The sequence below is a fragment of the Spinacia oleracea genome, chromosome 3 (assembly GCF_020520425.1).
Source record: "Spinacia oleracea cultivar Varoflay chromosome 3, BTI_SOV_V1, whole genome shotgun sequence".
Taxonomy (NCBI): Eukaryota; Viridiplantae; Streptophyta; class Magnoliopsida; order Caryophyllales; family Amaranthaceae; genus Spinacia; species Spinacia oleracea.
The window spans coordinates 30,043,196-30,064,150 of record NC_079489.1 but is presented as its reverse complement, the minus strand read 5'-3'; the positions used below and the strand labels follow the sequence as shown (position 1 = coordinate 30,064,150).

Here is a 20,955-nt window from a genome sequence, read left to right as displayed (position 1 = left end):
TCATAGCCTTAAATTTGCATAAATGAAAAAGTTTACAAACTAAACAAAGTATTAGGATCTTAAATTTGCATATTAAAGCTTTGTGAGGGAACGAAAATAGGATAAATTTTTGTTGGAAATTATCTTTATCATATCGTCTACCAATTAATCATGACAAGACTCTAATATTATTTATTTATTTTTTAATAAATTTAAAATATTAGTTAATTATATATGATGACATGGAAATCCTATGTGGACATTCTAAATGCTCTTCAAATGAGAAGATCTTTATAATGGGAAGAATGAGAAGAAATCAGAACCTTATGATTAAATCGATCCAACGACCCTCGACACTCGCGTGCTACATCAACCAAACATTAACAAAATTAAGATAACACTGACGTTACTTGAACAAGTCAAAACAAAACCCCACTCTGCCACTCATCTATTACTCTCTCCTCCATAACCTCCTATCTATTTCCTTCTTCCACGGCAGACCGGCAGCAAATAATTAGGCGATATGGAAGCATATTATAAGTTGCTGTAATTGATTTTGGGGAAGAATATTATCCAATTTGGCAATCAGCTAGGAAATCAATTTGAAAACTGCTTCCCCAAATTCTTTCTCCTCTTCGTAAGTTTTCCACCCAAGTCCTAAGAAATCAAATATGATACAGTTGGAGCAGTATAAGAATTCGTGATTTGATAAATTTTGATTTGAATTCTCGCATTCTTCATTGTTTGAATTTTGTTTACAATTGGGTCTATGTTTCCATTTCAACCCAAGTTCAATTATTTACTTTTTGTTTGATTCTTTAAAGCTAGATGATACTTTGGTGTTGAAATTAGCTTAAGGATCCACACTACATCCCGATTCCATTCATAATCTTAATATACATGATGGTTATTTACTTATTTTCTTAAAAAAAAATCTCCAGGTTAAAAAAATCAGAAACTCAATTACTCTGTAGAGAGGGAGAAGAAGAGATTGGAAAAAGATTTGCTCATTTCGTACAAATGAGAAAATACATTTGCTCATTTCGCTCAAATGAGCAAATACATTCGCTCATTTCGTTCAAATGAAAAAAAAAAAATTAAATGAGCAAAAGTTTCAAATGAGCAAATCGGATATTGATCGTACATGTGGACGCTTCGGAGTCCTTCTCATTCTTCTCATTATAAGATGTCTTCTCATTTGAGTGTAAATATATATATATATATATATATATATATATTAGATTAGTGATTTTGAAGAAATATATTTTATTAATATGATAAATTTTGTTACTAACAAAATAGATAACTTTTACATCTATAAGGATAACTTTTAAGCATTTTACGTTAACTTTTACTTTGGTGTACAATATTTATCGTACACCCCTTGCAAATAAGAATTTGTGTTATCCGTATTCTATGCAGTTTCTCTCTTCTTCTTTTCCCTTTCTCTCAATTTTCATAATAATATACACATTTTATGCTATGTGTTTGGCAATCAATTTTCACTTTCTATTGCTGCTCATCAAAGCAGGAAGGCTGGGGCAACTACTACTCTTTATGCTATGTGTTTTGCTGAGACTGTTTATGCCATCTGGCTGCATAGAAACTTGTTAGTTTTTAGTAAAACTAGTAAAACTCCAATTCAACTTGTAAAGGAAATTTTGTTTAAAGTTTCCTGTAGGTGCTCTGAGGAGCTGAGTAGTAAACTGTTGATGTAAATAGTGTTCTATAGCTGATGCTATCTGTGGCTTAGGTGTTTTGGTGTTCTGGCTGTAACTGTCTTTTTGGGTTTTTGCGCCCAAGGTACTTGGTTATTAATAACAATTATTAATTGCCAAAAAAAATAAATAATATACACATTTTATGTAAGAATGATTATGCCGTTAATTTGTGGATTTTAGGTAGGAGATGATAATATGATATTTTTAAGCATTAAATCCACATGGTGGCAAGTCCAAATAAAAGTGGACAAGAACGGTGGACTTTATTTATGATATACGGAGTACTCTAGTAGTGCAGGCCTCGCAAGCGTCATTTCGTGCCGTCAACAATGTTTGCAACGATATCACAGAATCTTTGATTTATTCAATCTTACACCAGACCAAAAACATTACACAATGGATTATACTTTCACATCTAATTTTATTCTTGTAAAATGACTTGAATTCGTCGTCCTTAAAATATCAGCACAATTTCCATTTTTAACAAAAAGAGTTGCCGAAATTCGAGCATAATATATCGGAAATAAAGCAGAAAAAATAAAATTAAAGAACATCTCAATTTTTGTCTCCTTTGGATAGCCTCATTGTTTTCTTCTTCTGTTTGAAATTAATGGAGCATTCCCCTCTACCTCCTCGGTAATTTTTTATTTCTCTTTTTCTGCAATGTTTTTTATTTTCTTTGCCCATTTTTTTTGTTTGTTTATTGGTTAAACTTTTGATATTGGAGTTATAGAATAAATTCTAATAATGACAAAAATTAGTGGTTATTTGTAGATCTTATTTAGACACCATTATGATCAAATGTTAATCAATGATAATAACTTGAAGCATGTTTTTTGCATAAACTATTTCTGTGTTATAGTTTGTATTAAATCTTGGGGGAATGAGTACTTCATATCGGCGATATTGATTTTAAATTATTTTTGGAATTAGTAGGGACATTTTGGGACGAAGAAAGTCAAAAAGGTTGAGTTTAGGAATATGTTTGATAGAATGAGGATTGATAGAATGAAGAACAATGTTTGTTCATAACTAATACGAACCTTTGGGTTGTGTATGATAGTTCACAGGTTTGAATTACCTCCTTGTTATTTTGCTTTGGCTTTCTGAAAAAATAAATTAACCAATATGCACCGTTTCGTTTTCTGAAGGCAAATGTGTCTGTTGTAGGAAGTAGGCTTTTCTTGAAAGTTGCTGATAAGGATTGGTATTAAATAAATCAACCTATACTATTGTAGATTTGTAGTCATGTACAATGAGAAAGTTTTTGGAATTGTTTTACATCATCTTTTGGCGATTTGAATAAAAAACAGTTATGAAAGTAGTGGACAAATTTGAATTGGGAAAAATGGTTATAATGAGGCATACTACATTTTTCATATAGGTACCCTTTTATGAATACAAGTACAGGAATCAGGATATGTACCTTTTTATACATGTAGTACTATCTGCGTTTTTTAGTTGACATATACATTCCTTGTTGGAATGTTTCTCTTTTAGGATTGTTTTTGTAATCAATTTTACCCTTAGGCTTTATTATTTGTTACACTTAAGTAGTATATGGTTACATCTATATTCCTAAAACCAATAGCAAAATTTTGGAAACCATATCAGATGTCTACAATTGGCCATATTATGACTTTTATGAGACTTGGAATACATTGCTACTTGTTTTGTGCAGTTTTTCAAAGTTATTATGTTGTTGATACAAAACATGGGTTAAATAGAGTATCATAATAGAGTAGCTACAAAGTTACGGATGCTTTTTCTCCATGACAACATCCGACTCCACGGATTGGCCAAAATGTTCCTTACAACATTAAGTATATCGTTACAGTTACATGTTCTACAATTTTTGGCCTACATGTCAGCTGGTCTTTTTGTCCTCTCTTCCAGGTGTAAAATTCCCGTGCATTGCATGAGTTAATATAAAAAATATTCTCTTCCTCCTCGATCTTGGTCATAACTTCCCTTGAAGCCGAATGAATGATAACCTTATTGAGGGACCATCGTGAGACTTTCTATGACAAAACAAATTTCCCCGATGAGAACTGACTTTACCATGCATTTCTTCTGAAAACCTAGTAGCCAATTACCACTACTATTCCTAAAGAGACATGCAATACCCGCATCAGTTGTTTCAAACCACAAAGAGATTTTAAATAACACCCTTGCCTAACCCATTAGATGGACTGAAGAAAAGTCGACCAAGTTGTGCCCAAACCCTTCCACAAGGGAGAGCCATACTTAAAGGACTTTAGCTTGTTTTTCATTGTTTGTATGTTGCACCAGTTTTTCATTTTTTGTGTTTGGTTTTATGGCGGTTGAAACATATTTACTACTTAGATTTTGGTCGTTTGGAGCTGTTTTTATTTATTGGGATCTGCCAAAAGCCTAACTGTCCTATGTAACCACATTGAAATCATGTAATTACTACCAAGCTTGAACAATTATAAACATAAAACTTTCGGCTTTGGATGTACTTATTTATTTGTAAAACGAGGGGTATAAGTTCATGTAATTTGGAATAAGAAGTATGTAATATGAGAAAGCCAGATATTTGAGGCGGATATCGTTAAGTTGTGTATAACATATGTCAGTGAATGGGAATGTCTAGTCTTGTCTTACTTGAAAGAACTTCTTTTGGTATAATTTTGAGCTTGCTATATACATCTAGTAAGGTGCTTGCCTGTTTCTCTTATTAATTTTTTTGATATCAGTTAGTGTTAGAAATTTGGGTGCGGAAGACTTGGTGGGTATTTGGTGGTTATGTTTTAATATGGAGAGAAAGAGTGAGCTTAAGATAAAATGTTATATTTTTTTCATTCCACATTCCATCACCATACAACAAGGCTCTATTTATAGTTGTACACATAGTTCATTCTCGAGAATTTTCTACCTCTAGATTTTTCTAAACACTTCACTAGATATTTTTTAGGTAAATTCTAGATAGTATTTTATCTAGATTTTTCCACACACTCTACTAGATTTTTATGTAGTACCTTCTAGATTTAAATTTTTCTAGATTACATTTTAACAGTTAGTAACTTATACTTTCACTGAAATCGTAACAGGAGAAACAGTTCTTGTGACAATTCAGATTTAGCAGAGAGGGGCATTTTTCAGAGGCTTCGTAGAATATCTGGACTCTCAGATCCTTTGCCTGTTCATGGTACGATTATTGTAGTTTCCTATCCTGTTTTAGGAGCAATGTATTCCGTAGTCATACTGACAGATGTAGCATTACATTAGGCTTTACACATTCAGAGGCAGAACCACTTGAGATGACAGAAGAAGCGCCAATAGATGATCAGTCATTCAGAGAAGATTCTGAGGAATGTTCAGAGTCTGATACAGTGAGCACCTCAGACTCAGAACATCACTCTGGTGGACAAAGTTCCCATTGGCGTGGATTCATCCATATGTTGAAAAAGGGACCTAAGCGTTTTCAGACTTTTCATCCATTGAATTTGCCAAAGCTTACTAGGAGAAAGAGTAGGAGTGCAAGACATCACATGATCCCAGTCATACCTGCATTAGAAAGTGGAATGTGCTTCTTCAAGCCCTCTTGGAAAAATTTCTCTCTTAAAGAGCTACATGAAGCAACAAATACGTTTAGCGAAGGTAATTCTTCTCTTTTTTTTGCTAAGTTTTGCTTAATTCTAATTCTAAAATGTCAGGGAAGAAGTTAAAGTCTTATTTGTTTCCGTACAGAAAATAAAATAGGAGAAGGAGGTTATGCAGAGGTTTATAAGGGAGTTCTTCCAAGTGGACATCTTATTGCTGTAAAACGTCTTTCCAAGGGAGACCCTGAGGAACTGGCAGCAGATTTTCTATCTGAGCTTGGGATTATAGTGCATGTCAATCACCCAAATATTGCTAAAGTTAATGGTTATGGTGTGGAAGGCGGAATGCACCTAATTCTTGATTTGTCTCCTAATGGAAGCTTAGAATCTGTAATTCGGGGTTTGTATTAATGAATATCATTTTTCAGTAGCTGGTAACATGTATGTAGTTGTTAATTTAAACTTAACGACTTTGTTTTTCTCTCTTGTGCTTTTTAGGGTCGAGGGACAAACTCCAATGGGATATTAGATATAAAATTGCATTGGGTTCAGCTGAAGGCCTACACTATCTTCATGAAGGTTGCCAACGCAGAATAATCCATAGGGACATTAAGTCCGCCAACATATTGCTTACAGAAGATTTTGAAGCACAGGTATTAATTGTTTGATCTACTGTTCTTTAGTTATTTTAGTGACTGGAATGCGATTAGTATTCTTAGATAATGCAACGAAACAAATTGTTTGATGCAATCTGAATTAATACTCCAATGCAGATATCGGATTTTGGGCTTGCAAAGTGGCTTCCAGATCAATGGACTCACCACACCATTTCAAAGTTTGAAGGGACATTCGGGTTTGTAGATTGAAGTTAATGATGTTTGTTTCCATGAGCCCATTGTTTACTAGTAATAAACTTAATCTCTGGTCATTACAGATACCTTCCTCCGGAGTTCTTCATGCACGGCATAGTGGATGAAAAAACTGATGTATATGCTTATGGGGTTCTCCTGCTGGAAATTATTACTGGTCGTCTGGCGCTCGATAATACTCAGAAAAGTCTTGTTATGTGGGTAGGACCATGAATAATGTTATATCTATTTACATAGATAAAATTATAAATGCTTTTCCTAATCTAGTCTTAATGACATTTTGGCTATATGATCGAGCTTAAGCATTTTCAATATATTTTATGGCAGGCCAAACCCTTTCTTGACAAGAACAATTTAAAGGAACTTATTGACCCACATCTTGGTGATGGCTATGACAAGGATCAAATAAATCTGCTGGCCAAAATAGCCAACATGTGCATACATCAGTTCTCAATTGAACGACCTCAAATGAGGGAGGCATGTATACCCCTAAAGAATTTTTGTTAACTGCACCTTGAAAATCTTTTGTCTTGTATATTATTACAATGTTGATTGTTGACACATTGGTGGTAGTGTTGATTGTTTGTCATCTGCGTTTATGATACACGAAACAGGAATATTTAAACGGATTGTTCGTGTTGCAGGTTGTACGGATCCTGAAAGGTAGCAACTCTTCTGAACATGGTAAGGTAACTAAAAAACCTTCCCTTAGAAGATCATACTCGGTGGAGCTTTTTGAGGCGGAAGAGTACAACTCAACTAGGTACTTAAATAATGTGGATCAGCTCATGCAAGTAGCGTTTGATCTTTGAAATATAGTTAGATTGTATTTGCCTTTTGGTGTCTATTGGAGTCTGGAGACTGCATCAGTAACTGCAGCCCTGCAAAATTTGATACCTAATGGGTTGTGGGATGTGACTTAACTACTCGCAATGTATATTCGTCTTCAGATGAGGGGGAATTCAATAAACATCCTCGTGAATAATTTTGTGCAAGGGCTCAAGGGAAATTCTCCTATGACTTTTTAAGAACACTTAGCTGTTTATTTGTTTGACAAGTATATGTATATAAGTTTATATTGGTGTATAGGAAAGGCCTGAGGTACATGTTGTATGTTACTCTGAAATGTGATTAATCATCTTATTATGGATTACGATATTACAAACTAAGCCAAGATAACAGCTGTTAGTAGTTGCAAGGGACTAAGCCAAGATTATAACAAAACACACTAATCCCAAAATCAAGAGTTGTAGTTTCTGGAAACTGAGAATCTAACCAAAAGAAATTTATGCTCCCGTCTTCAACACGGTGGCATGTCTGGAGGTGGAGGCAGCATTCGTGATTCGGGGTTGTTACCATCTTTCACAATGAAAGTCGTCATCATACCCCATGTAACATGACGCTCAAAATGACAGTGCACATACCAAACTCCTGAACAAGGTTAACATCAAAATCAGAATCAGAATCAGACTCTCCCTTTGCATTTCAAATACTCCACACTTGAACATGGATGATTTGGACCAAAAACATGCAATATTTTCAATCCAAGCAACCGCAATACTGATAGAAACAGAGGAAGAATTTACCAGGGTTGTGGGCTTTGAATCTGATAGCAGTCCAGCCATTTCTGGGCACAATCACAGTGTTCTGAAAAGGAGGATCAACCAAGTTATAGTTTCTAGGGTCCTTGTCTTTGTCAAAGTTACCAAATCCTGACCCGACAACATAGAAACTCTGTCCGTGGATATGCATTGGATGATCTAATCCAGCAACTAAATTGGTTCCTTGAAAGATTATCTCAACTGTGGAATTATACTCAAACACCCTTACCTGGGTGCTGAGTTTTGCTACTTGAAGAAATAAATCTTGATATTCAGCAGTATAGTTGAATGGAAGAGGAGGATAACTTGGGAATCGTTTACCATACGCACCGTTGATATGATAATAATAAGCCTGTAGCACATCAATATCAGGAAGAACAAAACTTATATTGTTCATGCTTGCAGCTAATCTTGTTCCGTTTGGTCCCTCACATGTACGGTTAGGTTCACAAGGTAACGCGTTTACTGAGATAGTTGAGAATATTCGGTTACTCACCTTTAAGGGTACATTAATAGGATGATCTTTACTAGCTAAACTTCGCAAGCTACTTGTGAAAGAAAAAGATGCATTGGTGTCATTATAAGCTGGGAGATAAGGGAAGGATGGGGTTGAAATTGTGTTGTTATATTGAACTGTATCATACACTATAACAGCTGTGGTTGTTGTGTTATCAAATTCAATGTTAACCCCACTTGAGTATGCTCTAGCAGCAATGTAATAGCAACCTGGAATCTGGTTAGCTTCAACCAGAACATCCATTGTTTCACCAGGGCCTATCGATATGTAATCACTCGTCAGAGGCTTTGTATAGTCTCCATCCGTCCCAACCAAAGTCATCCGATGATTTGCAATAGCCAAGAACAGAATTTGGTTCAGTGCAGCATTGATTATGCGAAGTAGAATGGTTTCTCCCTCATGGACATCAACTTTGAATGTTTCTGCAAAATTAAAATATTCAACAAGCAAGTACTCCCTCGGCCCTTAATACTCGCTCAGGTTTGACCGGCACAAAATTTTAAGCAATTTAATTGACTTATTAATTTATTAGGTGGTGGTTGATACTTGATAATGGAGTATTTTTTTTAATATAGGTAGTGAGAAATGTGTCAAACTTTTTTTGAGGGGGTGAGATTTTTTTTTAATATGTTTTAGGAATTAGAAATTTAGTTGGGTCCGCGGTTAAGTGAGAGAAATGATATAATATTAGTAAAAATATGTCATTTATAGAAATGAGACGAGTTTTAAGGTGCGGAGGGAGTAACAAACATTTAATTGCAAAATCACATGGCAAAATTTTAAATAAATAGACTTTTAAGATATACATTAAATTTCAATTTTTATTCATTTAAGCTCACATTTTATTAGGTTAAACTTCAAATTATATTCATTTAATTTACTTTTTCCGTTTCTTTTTATATTTCCGCCTTTTTTTAAGGGTACCTGCCGATTTAATTACGAAAATCCAATGTTATTTGTACTATTCACAAATAATAGTTATTGATATATACTTTCCGGTTGTTAATAGTTTTTGTTTTACATCTAGGGCTAGCCTAAATTTTAACATAACTTTGTATCGTTTCTGTTTTGTTACACTCAAAAGTTTAGTGTTGCACTGCTTGATAGATTTCAGAAAAGAAGATGGAAAACAAAGTGAAAGACTGAAAATGTTATCAGAGTAAGAAAACTTTAGAAACCTGTATTCGAGCATGGATACAAGTCACCGGGTTGGCCATTTATGGTGAAGGCATCTGAAGCATTAGGTGCTCCTCCTGTTGCACGAAATTCCTCATAAACCTCAAAGATGTCCCGCTTCCACCATTCTCCTGGTAGTGATAGAAACAGAACTTAAATAATTTAGAGCAACTTCAATGGTGGGCTACAAGGTGATGTAGCTAAGTTTGTCATATCATATTTCTAGCTATAATTAATTTAAGCTACAAACTTTCACATTGGTGGACTACAATCCTTTGCAGCTCCCTATAATATTTAATTCATATATTTTCTCTTTTATTTTTTGAGCTACCTGCCCAAAATAGCTACTATGTTTTAGTAGCTGCTGATGTCATTATTGCAACAATGCTGGGCTACCTGCTCATATTTTTTATTTTATTTTCCGTGAACAGGTCCATTTTCCAACCACTGGAGTTGCTCTTAAAAAATACATAGAGTAGTACGCATGAAAGTTTAATGTAAGATTGGGTACCTAATATAATGGGTACTTGAAGATGAGGCTTGGGATAAGGATAATAAGTATCAGGTTTGGGATAGATAATAAAAGCACCATAGACAGTTGCTCTTGACCAATCGCTATGAGCATGCCACCAAAGAGTCCCTTCCTCTTCCGACAGGATCACAGTTTGTGTAAATCTCCCTCCTGGTTGGATTGGACACTGAGTTATGTACTCAGGTCCATCTGACCATGGATTTCTTGGCTGTTTCACTCCATGCCTACAAATTAAATAACCACATTATATTATTCTCTTAAAACCGTTTTCCTTTCAACCAAATTAAACACACCCTCAAGGAATACAAATACATAAATCTTACCAGTGAAGTGTGATGTTATATTTGCTTCTGTTGACAACATTTACTATAACTGTGTCACCTCTGTGTGCATAGATCGTTGGTCCTGGAAATTGTCCATTTACAGTCAGAATTGACTTTGTTCCGCACAGTCTAGTGTAGGCTGCTTCTTTCACCTATATTTAAAATCCAATTATCAGAGATTTTAGATTTTGCATATTTTTTAAGTTTAAATTACAGCAATATTTGATCATTATACAGTAACAATGAGCTTCTGATCAAAGTTGGATATACTTACAACCCAGTGATAAGACAATCCCTGCGACTGAATGCCACCTTGAATGAGAAGAAACCACAAAGAATGCAATAATATTGAATGCATATTTTTTAACATCAAATTAAGTAATTAACTGGCTGGCTTATGCCTAGCTTGTTAAGGTATTTATAAGTCGAATTTCCAACGAGCATTAAAAGAATAGTTTGATACGAAACTAGAATTCCCTAAACAAGAGTTGATATAAAATACAGATTAGCATATGTTCCTTCTGTTGTGTATACAAATGTGTATGCATTTTGGTTGTCCTTAATTAATTGCCACAATAGCTGTCCAACTAATTTTACATTTCAGGTAATACATGATTTGAAATTCTAGTTACTAAACTACTAAGTAATAACATAGCGCGTCATTAATATTATCATAATTGCCTCCAAACACTTGACGATGAATTTCTATGAGCTAGCAAAAAAAGGAAATATAGCAGATGCATGCATGGCTCACAAAGTCAATAAGTCATGGTACAGGACCACAGGCGTACAGCTAGCTAACTACTGCAATAAGTAAAGTGTTTATTTCCACACTGATCCTCTTATCGGAGTAGTTATGATAAATATAAAGATTATGTTGAATTACTTGAACATACATATAGTCAATTACCAGAATATATAATACGTCAGTCAAGAAGAATTATAACCAGAACGAGCTTTCCTTATGAAACTATTTTAGGTTCATTCTCAATCAAAGGTCTAATGGATCGGAATAACTCATCCTCTGACAATATGGAAGTTTACTAGCCATACATTTCACAACCACGCGTTGTTAGGAGGGGATGTAGTCTTGTAGAGATAATTCCCATTTGATTTTCGTCTAGAGTATTACGTACTCATGATCAGTAGTATAATGCTCAGTCTTCACTCTTCACTCTTCACTCTTCACTCTTCACTCACCATAGTCACCAAAGTATAAATTACCTAGGTACGTAGCATATTGCAAGGCCCACGTACTTTTAAAATTTTACTTTAACCATTAAATTGTTGATAAAAATCGTTATAAATAGACCATTAAAATTCAACTTTATTTTTTTGGGGGTTAGAGTGTTAAATATGGATGTGAGTCATTAAGACATAGAATTCACTTTATTAGATTGTAGGAGTTGCATGCATCTTAAAATTTTATACCACAATAATCGGAGTAGTCCCTTAATCTTATTAAATGATTAAGGCTCTTATCTTTGATCAATGTGGACACTCACTTGTGTTGTTCGGTAAGGCTTTCTTCAACACTCTCCCTCACATATGAGGTTGTGAGTTCCCTTTTCAGGTCGGTCACGTGTGATGTTTCATGGGTTAGAGCGCGTTTCTCAACATTGTCCCTTACACGTGCCATTTTCAATTTGACCCAGAGTGTTAACGGTCTAAGCTCCAATTCGTGGACCTGACTCTGGAACCATGTTAAATATGGGTCTGGATTACGCCTGTCACACTTTACAAAATCGAAGGAGGTTGCACCTTAAAACTGTATGGAAATAAGGAGAAGCCTTAACTCTCTAATCTTTGATCAAATCTCAACTTTGATCAATGTGTGTCACTCACATGGGAAGGCTTGTTTCAACATAGAGAGCGCTACAAAAAGCAAGAGGACAAATAGTGTATACGAGATTCAATTCAATCCTAGGTTTTTAGAATTATCCCTTCAAAACTTTGCTAACTAAGCTAGTTGATATCACATTAAAATTCATCTTATGAACTGCTCATGTTAATTATATAATTTTCACGTTTGCTTTAGTTTCTCTCCGTAAAATATTATGGAAGGGAAAAGGTTTTAGTGTGTAATCTAATATATACTCCCTCCGTCCCGGAATACTCGACCCGGTTTGACCGGCACAGAGTTTAAGGAACTAGAAGAATGAGAAGCAATCTTAACCGTATAAGGGAACTAAATCCAATGGCCCACGATCTTACCGACCAAATGAAAATGAGGGCAGATTAGTAATTGTCGTCGATTGAATGACCTCCCTCACAATGCCCATTTTTCAGAATATTTTCTCCCTCTTCTTTCAGTTTTCTCTCTCCTCTTGTAAATCCTCTGCTGTGCTTCTTCATGTTCATCAACTTCGTTGATTTTCCTTGCAAATCCCTTTTGCTTCTTTGCGATCCTCTTCCAATTGTTCAGGTACGAATTTGATTTTTTGGATATTTCTTCTGTTTTTTCTACTTTGAATTCTCTCTCTCTTCATTCAATTAGTCAGTAGTTGTTCTTTGACTTTTCTGATTATTTTGCTGATTAATTTGTTGTTGTTCTTCGATTTTTCTGTTCATGTATTTGATTTGTGTTCATCTAGTTTTCGATTAATGTTTTTTTCTCTTATTCGTGTTTCTTATCTTACTCGGTTGATATGTATGACTGATTTTTACGAGTTAAGTTTTTGAATTAGTATTTGGTATTAGGTTCATTTATTAGATTTTGTTTGATATTGTTGAATTGGTAGTTTTGTTGAAGTTCATTGGATTGAATCTTTCGAATTAGGTTTAATCGCGGTCTCAAGAACAGCTTTGGCTTGCATAATAGTAGGGTGCATAACCCTGTATGGCCCTAGCTCTCTTCAAAAGCAAGTGATATTCCCTGCATTTTCTTATGTTGTAATGGTACTTATCATAACCAATGCCACCTTAGGGGACACTATTTGTGGTCCTTGGCTTGCGTTTTATGCAACTCTTCAAACTGTTTGTCCTGCTATCCTGGTTTTCTGGATGATAGGAGGACTTGCTAGCCTAACTCCTGGTTTTCTGGATGATAGGAGGACTTCCTACCTCCTTGGTTTTGGCTATTGCTGCTTTCTTTATTGCCTTGCCTAAATCCACCCATGTTGTTGCTAAGAGGATTGCTTTAGGCTAAGTTGTTATCATTTATGTTGTTGGTTACATCAATGCTGAACAATATAATTATGTCATGCATCCTCTCCGTGTTTCTGCTAGCACCGCCGTTGGTGCCTTTGCTTGTGTATTGGCCATGCCTTGTAATCCGACTGTAGTCGTTGCAATCACACCTGACCCTATTGGAATTCCTGAAATAAGGCTATCGCTCTGTGTAATTTCTGTCCTCTTATATGTTGTGCCCCAACTCTTCTCAGTATTAGACGGTGTTTGTCTTCTTGTTTGAGAATGTGACTCGTTCTCTACTCTCAGTGGAAGTACAGGGGTTGATGGAACCCAATACTCTTCCTTTGGTGTTCCTTGAGGGGGAACTTTTGCATTAGCTCGTGTCTTGAACGTACCATGTTTCCTAGCTGCTGTTGCTGATATGTTCTTTCTCCTTGGAATTAAGACCAAAGAAGTATTTGAAGGTGGTGATTTCCAGTACAACCAATTTGAGATTGATCTGATGGTTTGTATTGCTGATATCCTCGTGTCTCTTTGGAGTTCGGAGTACTGAAAATGGAGTGTAACTGCAACATTAGACAATTTTTTCAACAAACCAAGCATAAGATTCAGGGTATGTATATAATAACCTTGGAATCTTGATTTTATTTTCTGGTTACTGCTGCTTCTAAGCATTTCTGAAAAAAATTTAAGTTTAGACAAAACATCGAAAGTTCGTATTGTGTTGGTACCAACATGAAGTAATGCCTATTAGCTCAATTGGTAGAGCTTTGTGCCAATGCACAATGATGTACGTTCGAATCCTACATAGGCAACTCTTTGTATTTTTTATGATATTAGTTCTCCTACTTGATTATTCTGATTCTATTTATTTTTACAAGGAGCAACAATCGCAACTCCTATCCCATGCTATGAATTTCTACAATTTGTGTACAAGAACTGTAAAGTCTACATTTTTCCAGGTGATAGATCAGACATTCAATATGCAGCCGAGTTAGATCAAAGACTTTCAAGTGAAATTCAGCAATCTGCAGGAAGTGCAGCTTGTTAACAACCCATTATTTGGACTATTCAACTCAGATATCTACTGCTTCTTTAAGCATTGCAGCTGTCCTTCTTCACAGAAGATTTCCATAGAAGTACGGCTTAAACTTATACTACCCGGCATATTTTTAACACCCTTTCTGTCTTTCTGATTTGGTTTAATTTTGTAGCTTTCAACCGTGTCTGAGGAGAACTTCATCTGGGAACACCGAAAGCCAAATATCACGCATGTTGAATGTGCTTTTAACAATTTGAGGACTGTCACATTGTGCAACTTCGGAGGAACTAGTTCAGATATTGAACTTGCAGCATATTTCTTGCAAAGAGCACCAATTTTGGAATTAATGCAACTTTTTTGAATGTTAAGTAATCTGAGATTTCAAATTTTTTTGCTCATTTAGACATAATGAGCAAATTTTTGGATATAAACAAACCCGAACTTTAAAAAATGAGCAAAAATATTTGCTCATTTTTATAACCTATAAAAAATGAGCACATTTTTTGAATGTTAAGTAATACTTCCTCCATTTTTTTTATTATTGCATCATTTGGGTTGGGCACAAGATTTAAGAATGGGGGTTAAAAGGTGATAAATGACAAATATACCCATGTGATCTAAGTACAAATGTGATTTAACAAATGATGATAAGGATATAAATGTCATTTTATGTGGATAAACTTACCAAAAAATGAAATGGTGCAATTAATATGCAACTTCCGAAAAAGGAAAACCGTGCAATTATAAAAAAATGGAGGAAGTATGAGATTTTAAAATACTTGCTCATTTAGACAGAATGAGCAAAAGTTTTGAACATTAACAAACACGAACTTTAAAATTTTAAAATTGAGCAAAAATATTTACTCATTTAGGTAAACTATAAAAAATGAGCAAATTTATTTGCTCATTTAGACACGATGAGCAAAAGTTTTGAATATTAACAAATCCGAACTTTAAAATTTTAAAAATAAGCAAAAGTATTTGCTCATTTGTGTAAACTATAAAAAATGAGCAAATTTATTTGCTCATTTAGACACGATGAGCAAAAGTTTTCAATAATAAAAATCTGAACTTTAAAATTTTAAAAATGAGCAAAAATATTTGCTCATTTGTGTAAACTATAAAAAATGAGCAAATTTATTTGCTCATTTAGAAACGATGAGCAAAAGTTTTCAATATTACCAAATCCGAACTTTAAAATTTTAAAAATGAGCAAAAATATTTGCTCATTTGTGTAAACTATAAAAAATGAGCAAGTTTATTTGCTCATTTAGAAACGATGAGCAAAAGTTTTCAATATTAACAAAACCGAACTTTAAATTTTTTAAAATGAGAATAAATATTTGCTCATTTGTGTAAACTATAAAAATGAGCAAGTTTATTTGCTCATTTAGAAACGATGAGCAAAAATTTTCAATATTACAAATCCGAACTTTAAAATTTTAAAAATGAGCAAAAATATTTGCTCATTTGTATAAACTTTAAAATGAGAAAAATTATTTGCTCATTTAGAAACGATGAGCAAAAGTTTTCAATATTACAAATCCGAACTTTAAAATTTTAAAAATGAGCAAAAATATTCGCTCATTTGTATAAACTTTAAAAATGAGTAAATTTATTTGGTCATTTAGACACGATGAGCAAAAAATTTCAATATTACCAAATCCGAACTTTAAAAATTTAAAAATGAGCAAAAATATTTGCTTATTTGTATAACTATAAAAAATGAGCAAATTTATTTGCTCATTTAGAAACGATGAGCAAAAGTTTTCAATATTAACAAATTCGAACTTTAAAATTTTAAAAATGAGCAAAAATATTTGCTCATTTGTATAAACTATAAAAAATGAGCAAATTTATTTGCTCATTTAGAAACGATGAGCAAAAGTTTTCAATATTACAAATCCGAACTTTAAAATTTTAAAAACGAGCAAAAATATTTTCTCATTTGTATAAACTTTAAAAATGAGCAAATTCATTTGCTCATTTAGAAACGATGAGCAAAAGTTTTCAATATTACAAATCCGAACTTTAAAATTTTAAAAATGAGCAAAAATATTTGCTCATTTGTATAAACTTTAAAAATGAGTAAATTTATTTGGTCATTTAGACACGATGAGCAAAAAATTTCAATATTAACAAATCCGAACTTTAAAAATTTTAAAATGAGCAAAAATATTTGCTCATTTGTGTAAACTATAAAAAATGAGCAAATTTATTTGCTCATTTAGAAACGATGAGCAAAAGTTTTCAATATTAACAAATTCAAACTTTAAAATTTTAAAAATGAGCAAAAATATTTGCTCATTTGTATAAACTATAAAAAATGAGCAAATTTTGTAATGTTAGACTTTCAAATATTTGCTCATTTAGAAAGAATGAGCAAAAGTTTTGAATATTAACAAACCCGCACTTTAAAATTATAAAAATGAGCAAAATTATTTGCTCATTTGTGTAAATTATATAAAATGAGCAAAAATATTTGCTCATTTGTGTAAAATATAAAAAATGAGCAAATTTTTTGAATGTTAAGTAATTTGAGATTTTAAAATATATTCTCATTTAGAAACAATGAGCAAAAGTTTTGAATATTAACAAACCCGCACTTTAAAATTATAAAAATGAGCAAAATTATTTGCTCATTTGTGTAAATTATATAAAATGAGCAAAAATATTTGCTCATTTGTGTAAAATATAAAAAATGAGCAAATTTTTTGAATGTTAAGTAATTTGAGATTTTAAAATATTTGCTCATTTAGACACAATGAGCAAAATTTTGAATACTAATAAACCCGAACTTTAAAATTTTATAAATGAGCAAAAATATTTGCTCATTTGTGTAAACTATAAAAAATGAGCAAAAATATTTGCTCATTTGTGTAAATTATAAAAAATGAGCAAAATTTTGAATGTTAAGTAATCAGGGACTATAAAATATTTTCTCATTTAGAAACAATGAGAAAAAGTTTTGAATATTAACAAACCCGCACTTTAAAGTTATAAAAATGAACAAAAATATTTGCTCATTTGTGTAAAATTTATAAAATGAGCAAAAATATTTGCTCATTTGTGTAAAACATAAAAAATGAGCAAAAATATTTGCTCATTTGTGTAAAATAAAAAAAATGAGCAAATTTTTTGAATGTTATGTAATCTGAGATTTTAAAATATTTGCTCATTTAGGCACAATGAACAAAATTTTGAATACTAACAAACCCGAACTTTAAATTTTGCTCATTTGTTTCATTGTTTGTAACTAAAAAGGTTTTAACTTTTATATGTATTAAATCAACCGATCCTTGATCTTTCGCGGAAAAATAAAAGAGGAAAGGGGGTTAGGGTGTTGCAGGCGAGTTCTCTGGTAGGATCCCGGTCAACCCATGTCAACTTTGGCCTTGTTGCTGATGCAGTCAGGCAGGTTCGGTTAGTTTTCTGTACAATGCTCGGATGTTGTGTTCAAGTCTGTTTTGAAGGGGTCTGTTTTAATCTACCTTGGTTAATTTGGCCTGAGTTGACTTAGGCTTACTTGGGTATTGTTGCTTTGTGTTGCTTTTCTTAGCCGTCTTTGAAGTTGTTTATTTATTTCTTGAAACATAATAGCTCAAAAAGAACATGAACTAATAAGAAGTAAATAACAGTAACCCAAAAGTAAATAAAACAATACAAAAAGTCACTAGTAGAAAAAACCCTTATTACAGCGGGCTTTTAGACCCCTGTTGCAGCGTACATCGTATGCTGCAACTGGGGGGCCTGCAACAAGTCTGAACTTGTTGCAGCGTACAATGTTCGCTGCTAAAAGGGGTTTTTTGCAGCTTACATATGTATGTACGCTGCAACAAGTGCCAAAAAATTGGCAAAAATTTGGACTTGTTGCAGCGTACATATATATGTACGTTGTAAAAGACTCAACTTTTTGCAGCGTACATTTATTTGTACGCTGCAACAAGTCTGGAATTTTGCGAAATTTTTTTCCCTTGTTGCAGCGTACAATATATATGTACGCTGCAACAAAGCACTTTTGGCGGGAAAATTCTAATTTTGTTTAGGGATACCTAGAGTGCCTTGCACCAAATATAGAAACCTGTCAAAACAATAATAGAATAACGCAACCTGTATAACAAATATAAAAACAACAACTGGAGTTTTGTATATATCCCAAAACCAAAAGTGCACATACCGATACATTTAAATATATTTACGTTCCAATTTCAACGTACGCATACATTTTAACATAAAAGATTGTTCTATAACATCTAAACCAACTCGATCAAGCGCCCTCAGGTCAATAATAAATACTTGGTGGTAAAAAACTTCGCCCATTGCTCACGAACCACATCAATTTCCTCACTAGCATAAGGCGCAGTCCTCGGAGTATAGACCTTACAAAAACAAAAATTTGATGGAGCATTAGATCGATTAAATGCAAATGAAATGTCACATTTTAACATTCAAGCAACTAATGACAATGTATTAATAGTCTAGAATACGAATCAATTACTTACCTCATCTAGCCGGCCTTCATAGTCATGTTGTAACGTGACTATCTCTAACATGAACTTCATAACGTAATAGCCACACTCAGTTCCGCCGATTTGTTGAGCACACTGATTAAGAAACATAATACTTTATCTTGCAAGGCCAATAGTTAATAAAAACAAAGCAAAAAGCTAATTAAGAAACATGTTATACCTCTATATGAATGGGTTTACACGACTTAAAACTCGTTTTATTCGGACAATTCCCACCATTGCACTTGTACACTTGGTATGCCCTAGAAAATTAAAGAAACACGGGTACTCATGAATATGATTTTGGCTTAGGTTTCTTAAAGACTAATGTAATTTGTAAGCAAAAGAACTTACAAACTCAAGATTCCCCATGCATAATTTGTTCGACGTGGATCTCTAGCAGAATCGAAAATATATACATAACCTCTACGTAGGTCCATCACGTATAAATTCCAATGATTTCTGTATAATTTATATATGATATAGTAAATATTTAATAACAATAATAATTAATATTTTATATGAAACTTATATAACACACTTACTCTTGATTATATGGGATTAAAAACCAATTAGTTAGGTTAGGATTACCCATCTTCTCCTTTTCAATTTCAGCTTGGAAAACTTTTTTCAAATACATTGTTGGCGCTCCAGGGTCGGCCTTGATTCTAGTGCTTGACATAATCTCGGGACAAATGAACGAAATCCGAGACATTTCAAATGATTTGGCATGATCGTGCAATAAACACCTACAAAATAAACAAGATTACACTATTAAGATCGATAAAGAGAAAAAACTTCAAAGAAATAATAGTTATATTAACAACAATAAAACATTTAATTACAATATGTAGACTTGGATCGCTGAAATGTTTAAGCACGCCCCGCGAAGGAACTCTCCTATATCAGACGCAGTTATGTATGTTTCTTGATCAAAATCCGAGTGCCAAACTGAGGCCGCCAATGGGATGGTAGTATTATCATATATATCATCAGGCGCCGAAGTCATGATAAACTGCAAGTATTTGCATGACGGGCCAAGACCTTGAATTGCATCGTGTACAAGTCCCGCTTTCTTGCTTTTGGTGGTTGATTCTTGTGTTTTACGATCACAACTACCCACGACCTCTATATATGACCTATAACAACCCAACGAACCTTAAATGTGCATAAATAGGTTCGAATGAGATTTAGAAACTTAAAACTATGCATATTAGTCATGTAATAAGAATCAAATGAGTCCTTAGGTTCTTTAGTTCAAAGTTGGGAGCGGAAATGTCATTTTAGCTCTATATATGACCTATAACGACGCAACGAGCCATAAATGTGCATAAATAGGTTCGAATGAGATTTAGAAACTTAAAACTATGCATATTAGTCATGTAATAAGAATCAAATGAGTCCTTAGGTTCTTTAGTTCAAAGTTGGGAGCGGAAATGTCATTTTAGGTCTATATATGACCTATAACGACCCAACGAGCCATAAATGTGCATAAATAGGTTCGAATGAGTTTTAGAAACTTAAAACTATGCATATTAGTCATGTAATAAGAATCAAATGAGTCCTTAGGTTCTTTAGTTCAAAGTTGGGAGCGGAAATGTCATTTTAGCTCTATATATGACCTATAACGACCCAACGAGCCTTAAATGTGCATAAATAGGTTGGAATGAGTTTTAGAAACTTAAAACTATGCATATTAGTCATGTAATAAGAATCAAATGATTCCTTAGGTTCTTTAGTTCAAAGTTGGGAGCGAAAATGTCATTTTAGCTCAATATATGACCTATAACGACCCAACGAGCCTTAAATGTGCATAAATAGGTTCGAATGAGTTTTAGAAACTTAAAACTATGCATATTAGTCATGTAATAAGAATCAAATGAGCCCTTAGGTTCTTTAGTTCAAAGTTGGGAGCGAAAATGTCATTTTAGCTCAATATATGACCTATAACGACCCAACGAGCCATAAATGTCCATAAATAGGTTCGAA

At 33.5% G+C, this 20,955-nt stretch overlaps 2 protein-coding genes and 1 long non-coding RNA gene across 7 annotated transcripts; 2 read left to right on the top strand and 1 right to left on the bottom strand.

Annotated features, from left to right (window-relative positions):
* The first annotated feature begins 389 nt into the window (after positions 1-389).
* Positions 390-7,314, top strand: LOC110788822 (receptor-like cytosolic serine/threonine-protein kinase RBK2). 5 transcript variants are annotated; one of them, XM_056840037.1, is made up of 9 exons: positions 390-616; positions 4,775-4,872; positions 4,953-5,324; positions 5,415-5,666; positions 5,765-5,919; positions 6,040-6,119; positions 6,201-6,336; positions 6,463-6,612; positions 6,780-7,314. In XM_056840037.1, exons 3-9 carry the CDS (start codon positions 4,985-4,987, stop codon positions 6,945-6,947), a joined length of 1,281 nt encoding a protein of 426 aa, XP_056696015.1. In that variant the 5' UTR covers positions 390-616; positions 4,775-4,872; positions 4,953-4,984; the 3' UTR covers positions 6,948-7,314. The 5 variants fall into 5 exon arrangements, 3 of the variants coding, with proteins under 3 accessions (XP_056696015.1, XP_056696014.1, XP_056696013.1); XR_008930268.1 differs by lacking the exon at positions 390-616 and adding an exon at positions 2,169-2,336 and having other exon boundaries at positions 6,201-6,332; positions 6,463-6,616; positions 6,780-6,920; XR_008930267.1 differs by lacking the exon at positions 390-616 and adding an exon at positions 2,171-2,336 and having other exon boundaries at positions 6,201-6,332; positions 6,780-6,918.
* LOC110788813 (laccase-15-like) lies at positions 7,264-10,738 on the bottom strand. The gene is made up of 6 exons (XM_021993449.2): positions 10,559-10,738; positions 10,285-10,436; positions 9,941-10,185; positions 9,432-9,560; positions 7,722-8,675; positions 7,264-7,566 (listed from the first exon to the last, which is right to left on the bottom strand). Exons 1-6 carry the CDS (start codon positions 10,652-10,654, stop codon positions 7,436-7,438), a joined length of 1,707 nt encoding a protein of 568 aa, XP_021849141.1. The 5' UTR covers positions 10,655-10,738; the 3' UTR covers positions 7,264-7,435.
* A 1,834-nt stretch (positions 10,739-12,572) lies between these two features.
* Positions 12,573-14,973, top strand: LOC110788800 (uncharacterized). The gene is made up of 4 exons (XR_002533456.2): positions 12,573-12,709; positions 13,723-14,029; positions 14,379-14,555; positions 14,631-14,973. It is a non-coding gene; the product is annotated as an uncharacterized lncRNA (long non-coding RNA).
* Positions 14,974-20,955: the final 5,982 nt, after the last annotated feature.

What these genes read in the sequence shown, in the direction of transcription:
- LOC110788822 (XM_056840035.1), top strand. Translation starts at nt 2,311, where the DNA reads ATGGAGCATTCCCCTCTACCTCCTCG. An exon ending in AGATCCTTTGCCTGTTCATG is followed by an intron (nt 4,873 to 4,952) that starts GTACGATTATTG and finishes GCATTACATTAG; the next exon opens with GCTTTACACATTCAGAGGCA. An exon ending in CAGAAGATTTTGAAGCACAG is followed by an intron (nt 5,920 to 6,039) that starts GTATTAATTGTT and finishes ACTCCAATGCAG; the next exon opens with ATATCGGATTTTGGGCTTGC.
- LOC110788813 (XM_021993449.2), bottom strand. Translation starts at nt 10,654, where the DNA reads ATGTTAAAAAATATGCATTCAATATTATTGCATTCTTTGTGGTTTCTT. An exon ending in GTATCCATGCTCGAATACAG is followed by an intron (nt 8,676 to 9,431) that starts GTTTCTAAAGTT and finishes TTAATTTTGCAG; the next exon opens with AAACATTCAAAGTTGATGTC. An exon ending in ATTCAAAGCCCACAACCCTG is followed by an intron (nt 7,567 to 7,721) that starts GTAAATTCTTCC and finishes AACCTTGTTCAG; the next exon opens with GAGTTTGGTATGTGCACTGT.